Here is a 21,074-nt window from a genome sequence, read left to right on the forward strand (position 1 = left end):
AAATAATCGACCTGAACATGTAAGAAAGACATAAAACCATCGCATCAATCCTTGGTTGCCAGGATGTACCAAGCCCTGCTACTCTACCAGCCATACTCCTCCAAGTACACACAATGGCGTCTCAACAATCTCATCCATCCTTGTCTAACAGCGAATATAAGCTTGACGGCCCTCCATCGCAGTTAGGGCGATATACGGAAAAGCAGCTGCAGCCAAGAGACTGCACAACTACTGACCTCGGTCCACCACCAGATGGAGGACGAGAGGCTTGGCTAGTTGTTGCTGGGGGCTTTTGCGCCAATTTTGCTAGTTTTGGATGGATTAATTATGCGCTGGTCTTGATCATCTAGAAGGCACGTCTACGAGAGGCAGTAACACTACGTAGGTATTGGGGTCTCCCAAGACTATTACCAACACCGTCAAACCAAGTCGTAATCGCCTAGTACTGTGGCCTGGATCTCTTAGTAGAGGCATTCATGCTATTATTTTGGGTACATCTGACTTTCACTCTGGTCACTGTTCTATCAGCTCGTAACTCATATGAAGTAGGGTCCTATAGTGAGCAAGATGACTGACGAACTTGGCCTTCGTATATCTATCCTCCTCGGCTCCTTCCTTCATGTTTTCGGATTAATGATGGCCTCAATATCTAAGCAGTACTACCATATTCTTTGGTCTCAAAGCATCTATAGTGTATTAGGCTGCTCATTCCTCTTCTACTCATGGGCGTATTCTTCATGCACGCTCACAATCTGACTCTTACGATTGGATTTCTGATAAGCTCCCATGTAGCTATCGGCGCAGTTGGCGCCCGGTTTCTTCAACACCGTGCCATAGCTTCCCGTGTCGCTAACGCCGGATCAAGTCTCGGTGGTGTTATCCTCCCAATTAGGGTAAACCGCCTCATTGCACATAAAGGCTTCGGCTGGGCCATGCGATCTACCTCCTTTCTCTTTCTAGGGCTTCTGGCAATTGCCAATTTAACCATCAAATCGAGGCTGCCACCACCGCATAGAAATTCGACCCCATAGACTTTGTCAGGCCTTTTACGGAGTTGCCCTTTCTTCTATTAGCTATAGCAGCATTTATGATATACCTAGGCTCCTTCCTGCCTTTTACATTCATCATCGTGCAAGTAGATTCACTAGGACTATCACGAAGCTTGGCCGAATATCTGGTCTCTATTATTAACGCCTCATCGTGAGTTTCTAGGTTCCTTCGTCCCCTTCTCACTAATGGTAGCCCATGACTTGGTTAGTACGTTTGGTCGCATTCTTCCGGCATATCTCGGTGACCGCTTCGATGTTTTTAATGTCATGACTCCCATGACTCTGCTCGGTGGCATCTTTGCTCTCGCTCTGTGGCTCCTGTACGCTCCATCCCGCTAGTCATAAATTACGCTGTGCTATGCATCAAAAGACAACCCTCAATCTTGATTTGAACTGTGAGTCTATCCTTGTATTGTTGCACAAGAGATAAGGTTTAGGCCTGAGTGATACATTCTTCAAAAATCCTCTGTGTAAACTCCCAGACTTTATCAGTCACTTTATTCTCCCTCATGATAGCCAGTACTTTTTCGTTATCAGTGGCCTCTCCGTTTGGATCAACCAAGAATACTCCACCACCCGAGGTTGAGACCGGTTCTAGGCCTGCAGGTAGAGGCACAAGACCACGTCCATCCTTAACAGCGTAGCGGTCATTTGTTGCAAGGAACAGACCTCGGGAGCCAGATTCCGCCTCATTCATCTCATCAGGGACATCCCAATGTTGTTTAATTTTGGCCATACCAGGCGTCCCAACTGGGCCAGGGTACCAGTGAACAATGCTTAATTTTGGATTCTCTTGAGCAATCCTTTCAAGAGAGAGGGTGCCCATGGTAGTAGAGTGGACAGAAGCAGCCCAGAATGTCCAATTGCCCGGTTGGCGAAGATCCAGGTCCTCATCGTTGATAGGCTCTTCCTTTCCTCCTGCGGCCACCCAAAGGACCCGAGGGCTTGAGGCTCTTTGAAGGAGCGGGAGCAGCTTTATCAAGGCGAGAAGCCGAGTGTAGTAGCGTGTTGTCATTGATGGATCAAGTCCTTCCATAGTGTTCTTGCGGCCATCAAAAGGAATAAAGCCAGCAGACAAGACAAGCAGGTCGAGCTTCTCCTCTCTCTGGATGATTTCCTTGACTGCTCTATTTATGTCAGATAACAGGGTGTGGTCAGCCGTGATTAGGCTGTAATTGCCGCTTGGATTCTTTTGTCGTAGCGAAGTTAAGAACTCTTCATGAGTGGCAGCTGATTGCGGACGTGCGATAGAGTAGATTTGGGGCTCCCGGGCTTTAGTAGCAAGGTTTTCGAGGGTGCTCCGGCCAATTCCTGATGTGGCTCCAATGAAAACCGCAATAAATTTCTCTGGGAGTGCCGAAATATGGTTATTGGACTGTTCGACAACGTCAAGTGAAACCATTTTGCTTATCAGATTGTGAAGAACGGATGACTGGAGGAGGTAGATGTGATGTAATAAAAAGGTGTGGGAAAATATTTGCTGATTGGTACGAAGCCAGCTTGCAAAGATCACCTTGACACCAGTTGATTTATATAACAGGGTAGGCGTAGTTGCATACTGCATCATGGGTTTCCTTTCATTATGAGATAATCGGCCTCGGGGGTCGGAAGTGTCCGAATACCCACCTTGATCCATCCCTCTATAAACGAAAACCCCGGCGAGTACGCGATTTGTAATGTTTATGTTTACTTTAATGTGGTCCGAGCATTAGATGATCAGCAAAGGGGTTGAAGCTAAGACGCCAGGCAAACTCAAATTACGGTAAGCTACTTACAATCTGCTCCTCCTAGTTCGTCTTCTAAATAACAGATTGGTTTTAACAGTGACTACAGTGGTCGGTTATCCCTCCTCCTACAATTTATCTATCGGTATCCCACTGAAAACGCTGACAAATGGTTAAAGGCCCGGCGGCGAATGTTCGGCGTTCCCCTGTCTAGTGGCGCCATGATTTTTAGGACGCCAACAAATGCCACCAGTGCCAAGCATCAGTCCGGCCCAACTGCCAGCGTTCACTCAAAAGCGCTGCATAATTGGTATCATCCAAGTCACCGCCAAACGGAATGGTGGTGTAAGAGAAATGTATAATTTAGGTTTGGATGGGATCTCGATCGATTGGCTGTATGCCCTTCGGTATCGGAGGTCATTGGTGAGATTGCTGACTGAATGGGTTTCTCCGTGGAGTTTAGAATTGACTCAAATCTCTATCGGTGTCAATCTTCACTTTTGTACCGGTCAAAAAAGAGTATTAAAAACATAAGAAAAGCTTTCATGAGTTTATCCCTTTCGAACAACTCATCAACTATACCGGTGTTAAGCGATTATTGAAAGCACATCCATCAGAATGTATTTCCATGCTGGACCCAGACTAGAATGTCCAACCATCAAATCTGACAGAAATCTCGCAATTGATAAAACTTTCCCCGACTGATACGATGGGCGGGTTCTTGGCCGTGCAAAGTGCCATGATTGACAGAACAGGCAAAGAGCACTCATGTACTTTGATGCTGAGGTTAAGATCACATATACCGTATTTCATACAGTGCAGCGAATTGTATTGTATCGAGGCCGTTACTCAGCTGCTAATGATTGTAATAACCACTGTTTGGAAACATCGTTCTGGATATCACACTGCTGATAAAAAATATGATATTTAAACTAATCAGGTCGTCATCTAACAATTACTTATCTGCTTGCAAGTGTAAATCATTTGCCGATGGTGTTCAAATCTGTTGTTTGGCCCTATTTCCTCTTCTACATGGAACTAACAAGTAATGATCGAATGCTACGGATGGAATACGAAGAACGGTATGAAGGCTCAACGTACTAGAGCTAGGCCTAAGCAGACTCTGACAAATCATCCCTGTCAGCCCAATTGAGTTTCGAGATCAGAAGAGACTGTAAGAGTAGGAATATGATCCTTGATTTGATCAATATCTGGGCAATTCCCTAACTCTCCATTCATCTGCGGTCTTTTTAACAAACTCCTCGTAGCTTGCTGGGACCTTACCCAAGAGTAAGATCTGGTCCTCGTATTCCTTTTCCGTCATTCCAAACCCATGCACCTCAAACCATTCATACATCAGTCTAATATCCCTTGCCCACTGAGCACTTATATGTTTTCTGGACCGTTGTTCGCTGGCTTCCAGTCCTTCAGCATCGCTTCTCGCGGCTGTGACCTCAAAACCTAGAGCGTCTGTCCACAATTTAGCCACCTCATTGTTCGTATACATCTTCAAACTGCCGATCATGACCTTCTTGCCCCCCCAACGGCGGCCATCGTCTTCTAAAGCGTTAGACACAGCTAATGCTATATCCTGCGGATCAGCTCTACTGACACCCCTGCTTCCTAATGGTTCATCAAAAAACGCATTATCGAGCATATTCTGCTTAGCGTGCAGGTCATTGGTGAAAAACAGGGTTGGTCCAAGAATTGTCCAGCTAAAGCCACCAAGTTCACTCCGCGGAGATGAACCATATCGTAATTTGGCCTCAAGGATTGCCTTGACCACGATGTGTCCTGCGTTAAGAGTCCGGAGTAAACCGGCCCGGATTGAACCGAGGTCATAGTCTCCGCAACCAGACAGATAGACGAGATGCTTAACCGTATGAGCACGCGTTAATGCATCAAGAATATTCAAAGTGACGAACAGCTCATCTTCGCCTGTAATGCAGATAAAAACGGCTGTAACATTATAGGATTTGGCTACGGCCTCAACAAAAACAGGATCTTTGATATCTCCCTGAACGGTCTTGATGCGATCATTTTGTGTGTTGGTGCCGAGTTGAGATGTCAGGCGAGAGGCATCGCTAGTAGGTAGTACAAGCGTAGGCCGAAATGGTTGAGACAGGAGGAGAGGAACAAGTTGTTGGCCAATGGTGCCGGAAGCCGCGGTTATGAAATAGACGGGAGATGTTTTAGTGAGCATTATTACAGATGGTTTGTCTAATTGAATGATAGTAATAGGTGGGAAATTGTTGACTTAGATACCCGATCTCACATCGAATTTATAGGAGGCAATCAGGAAGAGATTTAACTCCGTCACCTCGATGATTTGTAAAACACAGTACGATCAGCATTATTCACCCTGACCCATGCAGCATCGGCAATGACGGCAGTAACAGCAGGCTCGGAAGACTCGGATGTAAGTAGCGTACGTGTTCAGAGAATTCCGTCCGTCGTAGCCGACAGCATGAACCATCGAAACCCATTCTCTACGGATATTATACATATGATACTGCCTAGCGACGGTTAATGTCGGAGATAAACTTTTCGGAGCGGAATCCATGGCCGCGATATAAAGGAGTCTATTGGAGAATCCATAGAGCAGCCACAAATGGGGTAAACTTAGGTTTCCTCAGACTGTAGAACACATACATATAGTATAGCCCATCCTGCCCAGCGTCGTGTCTTTATGAATCATTTTCTTCATGTGTAGCTTTCGGTATCCTGCCTTGCAGCTGAAAACATCACAAATGTACTTCACCATGAAACTCATCTCCATAATTGGCATCTTTGTTTCATTCTTGTCAGACGTTTTCGCTGCCCAAGATAATCTCACCGGCGAGATCGTACGTGGTGCTCTACGTATCTATGGCAACGATGCGTTTCCGGTGTACCTTCGTCGAGCAGTACCACTGGATACTCCGCGGTCACGCTATCCGGGATTTCATCCTCAGAAGGTCATATTAAAAAAAGGAACGATCCGTAGTCCTGGTGCATTAGAACTGCCTTGCGATATCGTCTTCGAGCGCGACGTCCCAGTAACTCTCCGGGACGGTATCGTGATGTACACAGATATCTTTCGACCGGCAGTGAATGGAACATTCCCGGCGATTGTTGCCTGGAGCCCATATGGAAAGGAAGTTGGGGCCCAGGCCCTTCAGACTATGGACATACCGGTGTCAATATGTCTCGTCTGTCTCAGCTACAGAAGTTCGAAGGTCCAGATCCGGCCTACTGGGTCAATCAGGGCTATGTCGTCTTAAATCCAGATTCGCGAGGTGCCTATGCTTCCCAAGGCAACATCACGTACTGGGGTCGGCAGCTTGCTGAGGATGGTTACGACTTCATCGAATGGGCGGCTCAGCAGTCATGGTCGTCGGGAAGAGTCGGGATGTCTGGTAATTCATGGCTTGCGGCTTCGCAATGGTTTATCGCTGCAGAACGCCCTCCTCACCTGACAGCAATCGCTCCTTGGAGCGGATTCTCGGACCTTTTCCGTGAAGTCACCAATAGAGGAGGTGTACCCGCTCCGGGCTTTGAGGAGGCTATTATAACAAGGCTCGCTGGGAAGTCCTATGTCGAAGATGTGCCGAGAATGTGTATCAAAGAATACCTCTACAGCCCTTACTGGCACGACAAGAAAGCTCGCCTAGAAAGGATCTCCGTTCCAGCTTATATTGTTGCCAGCTATACGGATAGTCTGCATACGCATGGAACCTTCGAAGGTTATCGGCGTATAAATAGCTCTCGAAAGTGGCTACGGGTACACAATTCTACCGAGTGGCATGACTACTATCAGCCAGAGCATGTCGAAGAACTACGCGCCTTTTTTGACCATTTCCTCAAAGACAAGAAGAATGACTGGGAATCCACACCACAAGTCCGCATCTCCATCTTAGATTGGACTTTTGGAGATGAAATTGATGCAATTCAATCGGACTGGCCGGTACCGCAGACAATACCCAAGACGCTCTATCTTAGTGGGCCTAGCACTCTATCCACGAAACCTATTTCGATCGCGTCGTTTAGTTCCTACAATGTAACAATATCTTCTGGAGTGAGCTTTACTTTTAAAGCTACCGAAAAAATGGACATCATTGGATACATGAAGCTACGCCTCTGGGTTGAAGCTAGGCAATCTGCCGATATGGATTTAAGCGTGAAAGTCGAAAAGGTATCCGCTGGCGGCCGAACCTTGCATGATATCAGTATCAATGAGGACAGTGGTGTTCGAGGTGCAACCGGCCTACTCCGTGTCTCGACCCGAGCGCTAGATACGATGCGGTCCACAGAAGCCGAACCGTACCTACTTCAAGATCGTGAACAGATTCTAGAGGAGGGACAGATAGTTCCTGTGGACATTGGTCTTTGGCCTAGTGCTTTACGTATCCACGCCAATGAGTCGATTATTGTCACAATCACTCCGGCAGCCATTCAGGCTACGGATGTGGATTCGGGTACTGGTACTGCCGATATTCGCATACCCGGCTGGCGCTGACACTTATGAGCCTAACGCCAACGTTAGCTTTCTCAGTCTTGGAGGCAAAACCGATTCAGTCCCACAATATGTGAACAAACAACGCATACATACTCCACCAAGTCCCAACAGGGGTACACATGTGATTCACTATGGGGGTCAGTATGACAGTCATCTTTTGATACCGGTAGTTACTAGTGGTAGCAATTAATACATTATTTGCTTCAACATGTCACAGATTGATAGGTGACTTATTCAACTAAGTATTACTACCTTACCAGTAGTTCATGACACTTTTGACGTTGCCATGAGGTTGCAACTCATGATGGAAATACTAATAAATCTGTTCAAGAACCTTCGGATGATGTTACGGGTCGCTTATAGTGACCAGTAATAAAAGTCTACAGTAGTCGTCAAGTGCGTGGGAAATATGAGTGTCAAGGATACTTTAAGCTGCTCTGGCGTAAGGCTTCAAGAATAGCTTTTTGGATCCTAATAGCCAATGAAAAAGACAGACAGTTCTCTTACGTCCGGTAGGCCACCGCCTATAGGGCTCTAAAAACTAAAAATGTATACACTGCCCTATCTCTACCACTGAACCAACTGCATCTGACAATAGTTGACCCTAACTGGGAGGCCAGAAGTAGTTTAAGCCAAATTACCATTTTGGATTGCCAGTATAGACCAATAGGCATATAGGGATGCACATAGGGGTAAGTCCAAGATACAGATAGGGGGGCTAAACTAGTAGTACTAAACTACTATTTTATGCTATAGCTAATTAGAATATATTAAAGAGGGACTACATCATTATTCCAGCTCCAAATTCAAGTGAAAAGGGACTTTTATGCATCTTAATTGTGCCATTGCCCCTGATTTCCTCTTTCTTTTGAAAGAGGGTACATAGTGAAACTGCCGCGGCTCCACTTTCGGTGACGGAGGGGGCGCTTAACTGTCTGATTGGTGCTCAACTTCTAACCCTCTACTGTAACAAGGGCTGGATGTAATGTGTCGAATTACACAGAATCTGGCCTATGCACGTAGCGAGGCTCTTCCAAATATGGGCAAAACCATCTTGACCCCCCACTTATTCATCATTCTGATCGCGCTTTCCCAAACGTACACGTTAGCAAGATCTCCCCTCCTAGCCTTGATTGCGATAGAGCGCCAATAACGCAAGAATCGATACCCCTCTTCAAATTATATACTGACAGGTTTAGGTGAGTGGCCCTGCTCGAATAATACTGAATTGTTGAGCGCAAGAAGAGTTGGCTCTAAGCAATTGAGGATATAGAACGGTAAAATAGCTGTGCAGACATGCGGTTCAGGGCCTATTTTAGATTGAACATAGTCGAGTTTAACCCAATACCAGAAGACAGTAGAAATGATGAAACCTTGTAGTTTGTGATCTCCAATCGAAAAGCCTCTATCACAACCGAAGACACCGAGTCTCATCACTTTACGAACGAAAACGATGCGGTCTCCTGCGTAATAGAGTTCGCCTTGTTCTGTATGGAAAACCAGACCTTATTCTGACGCCTGCGCAAGACCAAGATCTGCTGAAGGGGGGTGGCCCGACCTAATTGCTTCTACACTGAAAGGGAGATCTTGTTCGTGAAGCTAGCTTAACCGCCTTTGCGAGGATGTACCTATGAGTCGACAGAAATCTAGCGAATCAGATGCCACAAATGTCATGCCCGTATAGCAATTCTCATATATATATTTATATCTTAAATTAAAGATATTTAGACAATGAATATAAAAACCAGTATAATATATCTGGCAACTATTGTAATTCCTCTAATAAGTTTTAAGGTACCATGCAGTACCCACCTGCCGTACGTACCCACCTACCGTACACCAAAAAAGATTTTCCCCATACAAAATGCCCAATTTCACTTATAGAGTACGTTGTCAAAATGAAAGATATTTTGATGAGAAAATGTCTGTTATATTAAGAATTGCATGGAATTTAATATTTCTACTTTGCTTCCACAGTGACGCTTGCGGTGTCGTCGCACGGAACTAATATAAAATGTCTCAAAATGCCTCCCTTATCAACCAGCCTCCTCGAAGCTTCATCCAAACTTTTCTCTTCCCCATCTTTCCTTGGTCACCTCAAACATGCCTCAATCATCTTATACGGAGGACGATGTTATCCAGGCCATACTAGATGTCACAGAAAATGGCCTCTCCCAGAACCAGGCCGCCCAGAAGAACGGTGTGCCTCCGACCACTCTCTCTGACCGATTAAGAGGCCTACCGTCAAAATCCGAGGTCACCCAGCCTGCTCAGCTGCTATCAAAGTCGGAGGAGTCCAGATTGGTTACCTGGATACTTCGACAAGAGGCCTTGGGCTATGCTCCTTCTCACAGTCAAGTTCGCGCCACCGTTGCTGCCCTCTTGAGACAGCAAGGCCGGGAAAGGCATATCGGTGTACACTGGCTAGCCAGGTTCATCAAACGCCACGATGATATCAAGACGAAGGTGGGGAAACGCCAGGAAGCTGCAAGGTTCAATTCCTTTACCCCAATGGCCGTTAATTGGTACTTTGATATCCGGGAGAGCGAATATGGCTGGATCAAGCCGGAGAACACGGTTAATGTTGACGAGGGCGGTATCATGGCTGGTTTTGATAAGTATTGATCACTCTTGCTACAAACCTCACTAATCCACTAAAAAACTAGGGTTGGATTCCCTTGGTTATTGGCAGTAGCGATCCCAGGAGGAAGGCCTTCCTTAAGGGCTCGCAGTCCCCCACTTGGACTACCTTTATCGAAGCCGTCACCGCAGATGGCCGTCTTCTGAAGCCTGGGATTATCTTTAAAGGCAAAGAGCTTCAGCAGCAGTGGTTTATAGACGAGTTCAGAAAAATCGCCGACTGGTATTATATCACGTCCGACAACGGCTGGACGGACAACCATATCGCAGTCGAGTGGCTCAAGGAGGTCTATCTGCCTCAAACACAACCAGCAGATGAGTCTGATGCAAGGCTCATCTTATTAGATGGCCATGGAAGCCATGTATCTGTGGGTGTCTACCTGTTCTAGATCGGAAATACCGCTGACGGCGCTGACCCTAAATCCAGGATGAGTGGATGGCTACGTGTTTTTTGAACAACGTATATTGCTGTTACCTACCTTCACATTGCTCTCATGGTCTGCAGCCACTGGACAATGGTGTCTTCAATGCATCCAAGGCTGCCTATCGAAAAGAACTGCAGAAACTCACCAGCCTGACCGATTCTGCGCCGGTGGACAAGGTCAACTTCATCAAGGCCTATGCCAAAGCCAGAGCAGTGGGTATGACGAAGAAAAACATCCTCTCAGGCTGGAGAGTGACTGGAAACTGGTCGATTTCACGACGGAAAGCGCTCCTGCATCCTGAGATTCAGCCGGACAAGAAAGAAACGACGCCCGGGTCAGACGGCCACAGAGACAGGCAAGTCGACTCTGATCATACGCCAACGACCAGCCGCCACATCAGAGATCTGGGGAAGAACAAGAGTCCATCAACAAGAAGGCGCTATTCTGTGATATCGAGAGGGTTTGAAGCTCAAGAGTTAAAGATCGCCTCTCTCAGCACCAGAATAGCCAGCCTGGAGGAGGAAGTTGGCCGGTTGAGCAGAGGCAAGAAGAGGAAGGCGATACCGAATCCTAACAAAAGGCTCATGACATTAGCTGAAGCTCTAGTGGCTGGTGACACTATTTCAGAGCCAAACGAAGCAATTGAAAGGGCAGATGCTGTTGAGGATGTGATCGAGGTAGGAGGGATGGAAGAAGATGAGAGGTCAAATTCGGAGGAGGAAGAATTAACTGTGGTACGCACGCGGGCAGGGCGTGAAGTTAGAAAACCGCGAGAATACTAAAATCCACTTAATTCTAAAACGAAATTCGAATGTTATTTCACTCTTGTTATTTTTGTTGGATTTCCTACATCTGGTTGAAAAACTGCATTTTGTATGGGGAAATATTTTTTTTGCCTACCGGTTGGTGGGTATTACCGGTAGGTGGGTACTGCATGGTATGGGCCAGTTGCCCTGGTAAAGAAGAAGGACCCCATTCAGCTTTCTCGTCAGCTACGCAGTCAGAGAAGAAGGGGACTCTATACGCCTCTGAATCCGACACAAAGTGTGGTCTTTGCCCTAGTTAATAAGCTGCCCAAAGCCAGATATCACGTCTTTATCGATAACCTATTTTCCTCTGCAAATCTCTTCACACATCTACGAAGGCTAGGCCACGGGGCTACAGGCACAGCCCGCCGCAACTGTGGTATTTACAAGCCCTTTGTGCAGCTCAAAGTCGATGACACTGCTGGCCGGAACCTTCTTCGATTTGGGGAGGTACGAAAGGCCCCAACAGTCGATCACAAGGCAAGGAAGAAAGACATATTTACATGTAATTCCCCTACTAATTTGTCACTAACTTGTCTCTTGGCGTGGCAGGTGAATCAAATCGCGTGGAAGGATAACTCCCTCGTGCTCTTCCTGACTTCTGTGTTTAAGGGAGACGAGCTCGTTAAGCGCAAGAGGAAACGGCCCAACACAATGGAAGCTCGTGCACGCCCCATACAGCGTTTTTTTGGTGACGAAGCCGTGAAGGACTTTAATATCCCTTTGGTGGCTGCTATCTATAACGATGAAATGAATCATGTCGACCGAGGAGACCAATTGAGGGCATCATTAGGTTATAATCACCGCATTCGTCGGGGCCCTTGGCAGGCTCTAGCTTGGACTTTCCTCCTTGAAATAGCTCTTGTTAATAGCTATCTTCTTCAGCTTCACGGCAACCCAAGTTGGAAGAGATACAAGTCACAAACGGCGTGGAGAAGCTGTATTGTTGATGCCCTCATCGCCGCTTTCAGCCCTGATTACAAAGGAAGGAAGCTATATAGATCAGGTCACGATAACCTCAGTCATCCGGACCATCAGCTTATCTACAGAGGGCGCACCAAGAATAGCCGCTGCCACGCCTGCCTAGGCCATCGCTGTGGTGTTGCGAGATCACAAGCACAAGAGCGTGCCTTGGCCGAGATTAACGGGAATAGGGGCAGGAAGGAGGCGCCAAAATCGAGGTACGGTTGCGGGCTGTGTGACGTTGCTTTATGTAACTCGGTGTATTGCTTTGACTTATACCACCATAGAAAATAGGTGGGAAAAGAAGTACCTTTCATTTACGGCATTTTGATTGGATCAAGCCCCTGTCCGGTACGCGATGGTAGCCCCCGCGCAGTCAAGGAGATACCCCTCTACCAGTCACCAAAAAAAATAGTCTCTCATATAAAATGCGATTTTTCAACATGACGGCAAAAATCTGGCAAAATTAGCAAAACTAAATTCACATTTAGGATCAAGATTAGAATCGACTGTATTTTAATACTCCCTTGGCCTCTTAACTGCGCGGCCTGCGCGGGTCCGTACAACTAGTAACTCTTCCGCCTCCGAATTTGAGCCCTCATCCCCTTCCACTCCTCCCACCTCGATCACGTCCTCGACAGCCTCTATCTCTTCAGCTGCTTGGTTTGGCTCAGAAATAGTATTACCAACCACTAGAGCCTCGGCTAGTGTCATGAACTTCCTGTTGGGATTCGGTATCGCCTTTCTCTTCTTGCCTCTGCTTAACCGTCCGACTTCCTCCTCTAGACTGGCTACTCTTGAGCTTAGCGAGGCGATCTTTGACTCTTGCGCTTCAAACCCTTTCGATATCACAGAATACCGTCTTCTCGTTGATGGACTCTTGTTCTTCCCCAGATCCCTGATATGACGGCTGGTCGTTGGCGTGTTATCAGAGTCGCGTTGCCCGTCGCTGGGGCCGTCCGATGCAGGCGTCGTTTCCTTCTTGTCTGACTGAATCTCTGGATGTATGAGCGCTTTCCGCCGTGAAATCGGCCAGTTTCCAGTCACTCTCCAGCCTGAGAGGATGTTTTTCTTCGTCATACCCACTGCTCTGGCTTTGGCATAGGCCTTGATGAAGTTGACCTTGTCCACCGGCGCAGAATCGGTCAAGCTTGTCAGTTTTTGAAGTTCTTTACGATAGGCAGCCTTGGAGGCATTGAACACCCCATTATCAAGTGGCTGTAGGCCATGAGAGCAGTGGGCTGGCAGGTAACAACAATATACGTTGTTCAAAAAGCACGTAGCCATCCACTCATCCTGGATTTTGTGTTAGCGACATTTTTTATTCAGAAGGCTCGGAACGGGCAGATACGCACGGATACGTGGCTTCTATGGCCATCTAATATGATAAGCCTCGCATCGGACTCATCTTCCGGTTGTGTTTGGGGAAGATGGACTTCTCTGAGCCACTCAATTGCGATATGGTTGTCTGTCCAGCCGTTGTCGGACGTGATATAATACCAGTCGGCCACCTCCTTGAGCTCTTCGATAAACCACTGTTGTTTTAGTTCTTTGCCTTTAAAAATAATCCCCGGTTTCAGAAGATGGCCAGTTGCAGTCACGGCTTCGAGAAAGCTAGTCCAAGTGCGGGACTGAGAGCCTTTGAGGAAGGCCTTCCTTTTGGGATCGCTGCTGCCGATAACCAAGGAATCCAAGCCTGGATTCGCAATGGGTTAGCTGAAGTAATGGGTATAACGACAAATGCTTACCAAATCCAGCCATTATACCACCCTCGTCAACGTTAACTGTGTTCTCAGGTTTGATCCAGCCATAGTCTCTCTCTCGAATATCAAAGTACCAATTGACGGCGGTCGGGGTAAAACAATTGAACCTTGATGCTTCCTGGCGTTTTCCTATCTTGTTCTTTATGGATGGATGGCGTTTCACGAACCTGTTTAGCCAATGGACACCGATAGGCCGTTCCCTGCCTTGTTGTCGTAGGAGGGCAGCGACGGTGGCGCGAACTTGACTGTGGGATGGAGCATAGCCTAGGGCCTCTTGCCGAAGTATCCAGGTAATCAACCTGGCCTCTTGAGACTTGGATAACAGCCGGCCAGGATGGGTGACTTCAGATTTAGGCGGTATGCCTCTTAGTCGATCAGAAAGAGTGGTCTGGGGCATGCCATGCTTCTGGGCGGCCTCATGTTGCGAGAGTCCGTTATCTGTAATATCCAGCATGGCTTCGATAACATCATCCTCTGTATAAGGTAATTGAGGCATTTTCAGCGTGGTTTTGAGAGGCTGGTGTAGATAAGAATCTGATGAGACTTGGCGGAGGGGGGTTGATGAGGGAGGCGTTTTGAGACATTTCACATTAGTGCTGTACGGTCATTCCGCAAGCGTCACTGGAGAAGGAATGTTAAAATATTAAATCTTATGCAATTTTAAATACGGCAGCTATTTTCCCACGTTAACAGCTTCACCTTTGGTAAAAGACTATGCAAGTGAAAAGTCGCATTTTGTATGGGAGACTATTTTTTTTGCTGACCGGTAGAGGGGTACTGCATGGTACCTGTTATCGGCTGTAAGAGAGTATTTTCAACCTTCCTTTTCTTAAAAGGTCGGGGCTGCCCCTGTCTGAAGCCTTTACAAGCAAGGCAATCTGAGAATGCCCCCCTGTTAATATAATTGATATCTCTTTGTAGGTGATTTTGCCATGACCGGGTATCGTACATGTCCTCCTCTTTCCCTGGCCGAGATCTCTTCCTTGCGCCGCTTTCTTGGGCAAATTGATGAATAGAGCGTCATAAATCAGGCCCCCCAGAGGTGTTGGCCAATTTATCTTCCCTTTCCCACTCTTGGGAAAAGGGTTAAAGGGCCTTGTGACCATCACTGCTCTAGAGTAGTATTGAAAGATGTATTAAAGTCGTTGTTCAACCTGTAATCCATCGAAAGACTTATGTTATGTTATGTTATGTTATGTATATTTTTCGTCCGGGGGGCCATAGGCCCCGAAAAGTCCCCTATTGGGGCACAGGACGTGCTGGGCTAGAGGAATCGGAATCTATCTACACGCTAATTACAGAGATGCTATTGGGCATAAAGGTTTAGTCATTCGCGACGCGAAATTTGTCTTCCCCTCAGAATTCAATTTCTGCAAACGCGTCAGTGAACCGCACTCGATCCAGCATATCATCGGCACAAATGGCGCATTTTATCGAGCCTGTTACCCGTCAGCTAGATGACAAGGCGCGGCTGGCATATCGCAGTTACTTATGGAGCCTGGTGTTAGGAGGGCCGAGATCAGCCTGTGCATGCGGCAGCCCGAGACTGCCTCAAGGTGGTCACGACCAGATGGAGGGCGTGGTAACACCCTTCATCTGGTCGAGAACAGGTAAGAGAAAGATAAAGAGAGAAAGAAAAGGTCTACAAAAGAGATGTGAGAAGAGAAGGAATGAGAGTCGCAAGTGCTTCTCTGGTCGTCGTCGCCTAATGACGAGGGCAGATCTTTCCGAAGAACGCGCTGTCCTTGGACAGGTCGATGAATTTGGTGAAGTCTTTTCCTACAGCTAGATTGACTGCTGCGTTCGGTGAGGGTGTCAGCCTCATCCGATGATGTGGCGGTACCTTTCTGCAGTAGAAGATGTGATCCGGTACTTTGCGTCGGCCACATGAGCAAAGTAGGCGTGCATCGTCGTGGTTGAATCTCTCGTGGTACGCGGCGAAGTCCCCGCGGAGGGATCTCGCAGCCAGGAGGCGGTGCAGCGCTGCACGCGGGAGCGACAGCTCCGGCGAACAGCCTGTAGTCGCCTTGAGATTGAGTCTTTTGTACTGCTCAGGAGCGGAGGTGGACCACCACGCCTGGAACGCTTCTTTGGGCTTCTGTCTTGCGATTCTTCGTAGGTAAGCCAGCGTCGGTTGAGCACCTTCGGGCTCGGGGAGCGATGACGCTGCCTTTGCCAGCTTGTCGGCCTGTTCGTTGCCAGGGATGTTAGAGTGCCCTGGTACCCAACGAACCTGGATGGCGCCATGCGATGTCGCCAGAGCCTGGAACTCGAGAAAGACGTCTTGAGAGGAGTCAGAGGGTGTGCCTCGTAAGCACGTGGCAGCTGCCAGGTTGTCTAGGCATATGTAAATGTTCTGTGTTGCTAATTCTCGCAGGTTTAGGGCAGCCTTCAGACCCTCTAACGCCCCGGTAGCTTCAGCATCGAAAACCTCAGCGGGTCCAAGGCGACCCGATCCGTCAAAGATTGGGACCTTGTCCTGATGAATGGTGAAGCCATAGCTGGCAGCCCCTTCCGAGGACAGAGAGCCATCCGAGTATACAACCAAGGTGAGGTGGTCGAGTGACTCGACCCAATGGGGAAAGGCATCAGCCGATTTGTCTTTTGACGCCATCTGAAGCGGAGGCAAAAGCTCTTGATGGAAGCGTCGCTGGACGAGTTTCGGTCGCGCGCACGGCGCAAGGAGCTCATCTGTACGTCGAAGACGTGTTCGGAAGTTGCTTTCCGTCTGTGCTTGATATCTTCGCTTGATGAGGTTGTGGTAAGCAGGTTGGCTGGGCGGGCGCGTTCGACTCGCCAAAGAATGAGCCTCATCGAGCGATTTGAGCCGCGCAGAGAATCGGAGTCGCCGTGCTTCAAGGAGTTGCGCGACTGGCGGTATCCCACTTTCTCGGTGGAGAGCAGCAATAGGTGTTGTCTTCCAGACGGGAAGTATAGCTCTCATAGACTGGTTCATGGCCTTGGTCATTCTCTGTATGAGATGCTGGTTGCTTGACGATAGGTCTTTGGTGGGTTGATTCCACCGCGGCCTGGATGTTCCCGGGTACCAGGCCTCGGCACCGTAGAGTAGCACGGGCTCGACACATGCCCTGACGGCACTTCGTACGGCAGCCGGCAGCCGGCCGTGTTTCGTGTTGGTGAGTCCTCGCAGATGGTAGGCCACGGCTTGCGCTTTCGCTGCCCACTTCTCTACATGGATTCGGAACGATAGCCTGCTGTCAAGCCAGATGCCCAGCCAGCGTAGGGCTGACTTGGGATGTTTCTCGATATCTCCGTGACGTACCGCTGGGGCGGTCCTGAGTTTGCTGCGAGAGAAGTGCATGACTTCGGTCTTCTTCGAGTCGAAGGAGACGCCGTTTGTCGCGCCCCAGCGCACCATCTCGTCGATGGCCCTGGAAGCCATAGCGGCAGTTTCATCTACTGTATCGCCTACGGACAGGATGGCTGTATCGTCGGCATAGCCAAAGCGGCCTTGGGGGTTGCCGAGTCGGTAGATGGGCTCTGTATAGAGCAGGAAAAGAATCGGTGATACAGGCGACCCCTGAGGGAGGCCGCACTGGAGAGGAGAGGAGGATGTGAGGGTGTCTTGATATCTGACACGGGCTGATCGGCCACTCATAAAGGACCCAGCCCATCTAGCCAGATGATCGGGCCAGCCTTGTACGCGTAGACGCAGAACCAGCCTGTTTCGCATGACGGTGTCGAATGCGCCTTGGATATCCATCGTGACCAGAGTGGCCACCTTCTTGCGTGCGAATGCCTCTTCGATATCATGGATCAGAGTGGTCACTAGGTCTGTTGCCGACCTTTTGGGGAGAGCACCAGCTTGTTGTGGGTGAAGAACGCTGAAGTGAATGGCTGCCCACGCAAGACGGCGTGCAATCAGCCGTTCTAAGCCCTCGCCGAGGCAGGAGAGCAGAGAGATAGGTCGCCAAGCCCGTGGCGATGTGAGGTCTCGGCGTCCGGGTTTGGCGATCATGACCACTTCCGCCTCCCTAAATGGTTTCGGGCGGTGGCCTACAGCGAGGCATCTTTCGAACAAGCGGCGGACGTGCGTCCCGATGATATGCCATACGGCTTTAAGGAGATTAACGGTGATATTATCTGATCCAGGAGATGTACTGCCTGTGCTGAGGGTCGCATACTGTGCCTCGTCTAGGGAGATTTCGAGTGGAAATGGGATCGGTCTAGGAGGAGGGACTAGCATCCAAGGGTCTTGGATGTCGTCGTCTGCAGTTCGTCGTTCCAGCGTGGCTCGTCGGAGAGCGTTAGCCTTGTCTATCTGAGATTCGTAGACGACATCGTCAACCTGCAGTGGTGGCGGCTGGAAGGGCCCTGGGGACTTCAACCACCGAACGGCTTTGAAAACAGAGCTACTGTCGGAGAAGGTGTCGATGAGATTCCGCCAGTAGAGCCTTTTGGCTCGGCGGACTACGCGATGGAGGTCTCGTTTGGCGATTTGGACTTCCTCGTTGAAGCCAAGAGGGTAGAGTCTTCTGATTGCACGAAATGCAGCCGCGGCGCCGGCGCATTCTTCGGTCCACCAGGGAGCAGCTCGTGCACCCTTCCGTGTGGGCCGGCCAGCTGCCTTCGCTGCCGATGTTAGGAGATTCACGAGTGCAGAGGCAAGCTCATTAAGCTCGGATGGGGTCGAATCAGCTGTGGGGAGTCCAGCGGCTCCAAGCTCTACGATCTCAGCGAATCGTTTGAGCTCGTCATCTGTTGTCACCCGAACCCGGCCCGGTTGCATCGGGGCTAGTCCCGCATCGGGAAGGGTAAGGCTGAGTGTGAAGTGGTCAGAGCTAGTGGCAAGGTGATCTTCGACGGTAGCTTCAGCAAGTGGCATATTAGTAAAGGCAAGATCGATCGTGTTGCCGTGTGGGTTTGTTGGAATATCTGGAGTGTTAAGTAGGTCGAGATCATTTTCTGATGCCCAGTCTGCAATTTCTTGGCTACGGTTCGTCGCTTGTCCCGTCTGCCAAGTATGATGTCTGGCGTTAAAGTCACCGGCGATAAGGCAGCGTTCCGGAACAGGCCATCGTATCAGTATGTTCAGGGCATCACTCTCGTCGTTCTGACGATAGAAGTTAACTATCGTCATGCCGTTGATTGTAAGCCATAGAATATCCCGAGTCTGAAAGGGCCGGATCTGATCAGCCAGGAGCCTTGGGTCTCGTCGGATATATGTCATGACTCTAGGCCGAGTGTCGTTGCCGTCCCATGTCTCGACAGATGTGAACGTGTCGTATGCGGGATGGGTTTTAGTTAGGGAGCGAGTGTCTGTGTGAGCAGTCCACGGCTCCTGTAGAAGGACGATGTCGTATCGTTCCGAGTCGGCCAGCGCCAGGGCGCAGTCGTGGGCCGGGGGGATCTTGCCGACGTTGGCCTGAAAGATCCTAAGCGGCTTCTTGCTATTCTTTCGTGTCTGCGAGTATCTATTCCTGGTCAAGAGGACGAGTGATGAGAACTATGCGCCGTTTTCGCGGAGAGCCTGGTCGGGGATGCTCGGGCTCCTCCTCCGCTTCGTAGCCCGCATGAGGGCTTGTGGCCACCATGATGCACGAGGGTGCTCCTGATGCCGCTGGACTTGGGCCACGAATGCTCGGCTGTTCGTGTGATGCGATGTCGTCGCTTTGTTGGGCTTCCAGATGCGACTCTGGTTGTTGTGCCAGGTGTCGTTGTCGGTATGCCTCCGCGCCAACGGTTCGGACATGTCCTCGTTGCTCTTTGGTGAGTCGGCGGAGCACGCCGTGCACTCTCTTTGGCCGAGCTGGGCACTTATGAAAGTTGGCTTGGTGAGGGCCTAAGCAGTTGATGCACTGTTCTGGTGCAGTACAGTTATCTATAATGTGGCCAGTCTTACCACAGTGTTGGCAAACTGGCTGTCTATGACAGTTGCGGGCAAAGTGGTAGCCCCAACACGTCTCACATTGTCTGGGTCGGTCGGTTCTGTCAATCAGTCTCGCCGCGCTGCTGCCAAAGAGCGACCAGAATCTCTTTGTGGGCTTCAGAAACGACACAAGTAGAGTCTTGGTCAAGGGGCTGTCCGAGAATTGTCGCGAAGGACGTATATCAACAGGCTTAAGCCCCGTCTGGATTTCTATCTCATCACGGACAATACTGTCACTATCCACCTCTTTACCGTGAAAGTCAGTCAGTCTTGTGGGAAAGTCTGAGACTACATAGGTGAACCATTCCTTGTTCGTTTCTACTGTCGTAGCTCCCAGTTCAGCCGCCCACTCAGCCTGCTTCTCTACGAGAAAGTCGCGTGTCTCAGGGTCGGCAGTCAGGACGGCCCATCCCGATCTGACCTGGAACACCTGTCGAATCTTGTCCGAGACAACTCCAACTTTTTCCTGAATCAGGGTTCGGATTGCATAGCTACTGTGGGCTCTGGCCGGAGCCCCGGCTTCTAGACGGATGAAGACGCGGAGGTCTTGTCGGGGTGGGGCGATGGTCGTTTGTTGCCCTTGGCGATGAGGTGGATCTGTTTGTCGGCGTCCATGTTGTTGTTGTTGTCTGTGGGTTAGACGGTTACGGTCAGTGCGAGGCGAGGCAGCGGCTACGCTGCTGTAAGTAGGCTTGGGGATGGTAGGTCCGGCACTGGAGAGCTCTCGTTTCCAGGAGTCAAGGAAGCTGTCGGCAAACTGTTGAGCGAAACGTCGTTGCAGTCCGGTAGTGAATTGTTGTGCGGCTTCTTCGAATTTGGCGCAGAAGGCCTGGAATACCATAAGTTTGGCATTGTACTCCTCTACGCGTTCGCGCGCGAGATCATTGGCTGATTTAATGATAGAGACTGGTTGCTGTTCAAAGGTCGATGAGGGGCTGGCGCGCTCAGCTCCTTCCGTAGCTGCAGCAATGGTAGAGGCATTGAGTGGTGAGGATGGTGTCTGAGCCATCTGCCTGGGACCGGGTGAAACACCAATGGTGCCGTTCACGGCCGCAGGGCTGTTCTGTAAGAGGGCTGCACGGGCTCCTCGGTTCAGATTGGCGGGAATGTGGATCCCTAAATCGAAAGGGTCCGGAGCAGCGGGCGGGTTCGTCGTAGACGAAGCCATCGCCGTGGCTTGCGGCTGCGCAAAGCGCAAATTGAGGCGTTTGTTGTGCACTTGTTAAGGATTTAGGTGTAGACAGGGCGACTTTCTTAACAATTGTATGCCAAGAAAGTGTGATGACAAAGGAAGGTGCGCGATTTGAGCCGATTGA

The 21,074-nt window shown here is 49.4% G+C and overlaps 4 protein-coding genes across 4 annotated transcripts; 2 read left to right on the forward strand and 2 right to left on the reverse strand.

The window, feature by feature from the left end:
• Positions 1-113: 113 nt before the first annotated feature.
• FOBCDRAFT_139942 (uncharacterized protein) lies at positions 114-350 on the forward strand (the record flags this gene model as incomplete). Its single annotated transcript, XM_059608067.1, has 1 exon — positions 114-350. One exon carries the CDS (start codon positions 114-116, stop codon positions 348-350), a length of 237 nt encoding a protein of 78 aa, XP_059467561.1.
• A 1,132-nt stretch (positions 351-1,482) lies between these two features.
• Positions 1,483-2,451, reverse strand: FOBCDRAFT_138741 (uncharacterized protein; the record flags this gene model as incomplete). The annotated part of the gene is made up of 1 exon (XM_031187522.2): positions 1,483-2,451. The coding sequence occupies one exon, from the start codon at positions 2,449-2,451 to the stop codon at positions 1,483-1,485; it is 969 nt and encodes a 322-aa protein (XP_031034787.2).
• Positions 2,452-3,977: 1,526 nt separating this feature from the next.
• FOBCDRAFT_204225 (uncharacterized protein) lies at positions 3,978-4,976 on the reverse strand (the record flags this gene model as incomplete). Its single annotated transcript, XM_031187521.2, has 1 exon — positions 3,978-4,976. The coding sequence occupies one exon, from the start codon at positions 4,974-4,976 to the stop codon at positions 3,978-3,980; it is 999 nt and encodes a 332-aa protein (XP_031034786.2).
• A 981-nt stretch (positions 4,977-5,957) lies between these two features.
• FOBCDRAFT_276879 (Alpha/Beta hydrolase protein) lies at positions 5,958-7,271 on the forward strand (the record flags this gene model as incomplete). The annotated part of the gene is made up of 1 exon (XM_059611530.1): positions 5,958-7,271. The coding sequence occupies one exon, from the start codon at positions 5,958-5,960 to the stop codon at positions 7,269-7,271; it is 1,314 nt and encodes a 437-aa protein (XP_059465378.1).
• Positions 7,272-21,074: the final 13,803 nt, after the last annotated feature.

This window comes from Fusarium oxysporum, chromosome VII (genome assembly GCF_013085055.1).
Source record: "Fusarium oxysporum Fo47 chromosome VII, complete sequence".
NCBI lineage: Eukaryota > Fungi > Ascomycota > Sordariomycetes > Hypocreales > Nectriaceae > Fusarium > Fusarium oxysporum.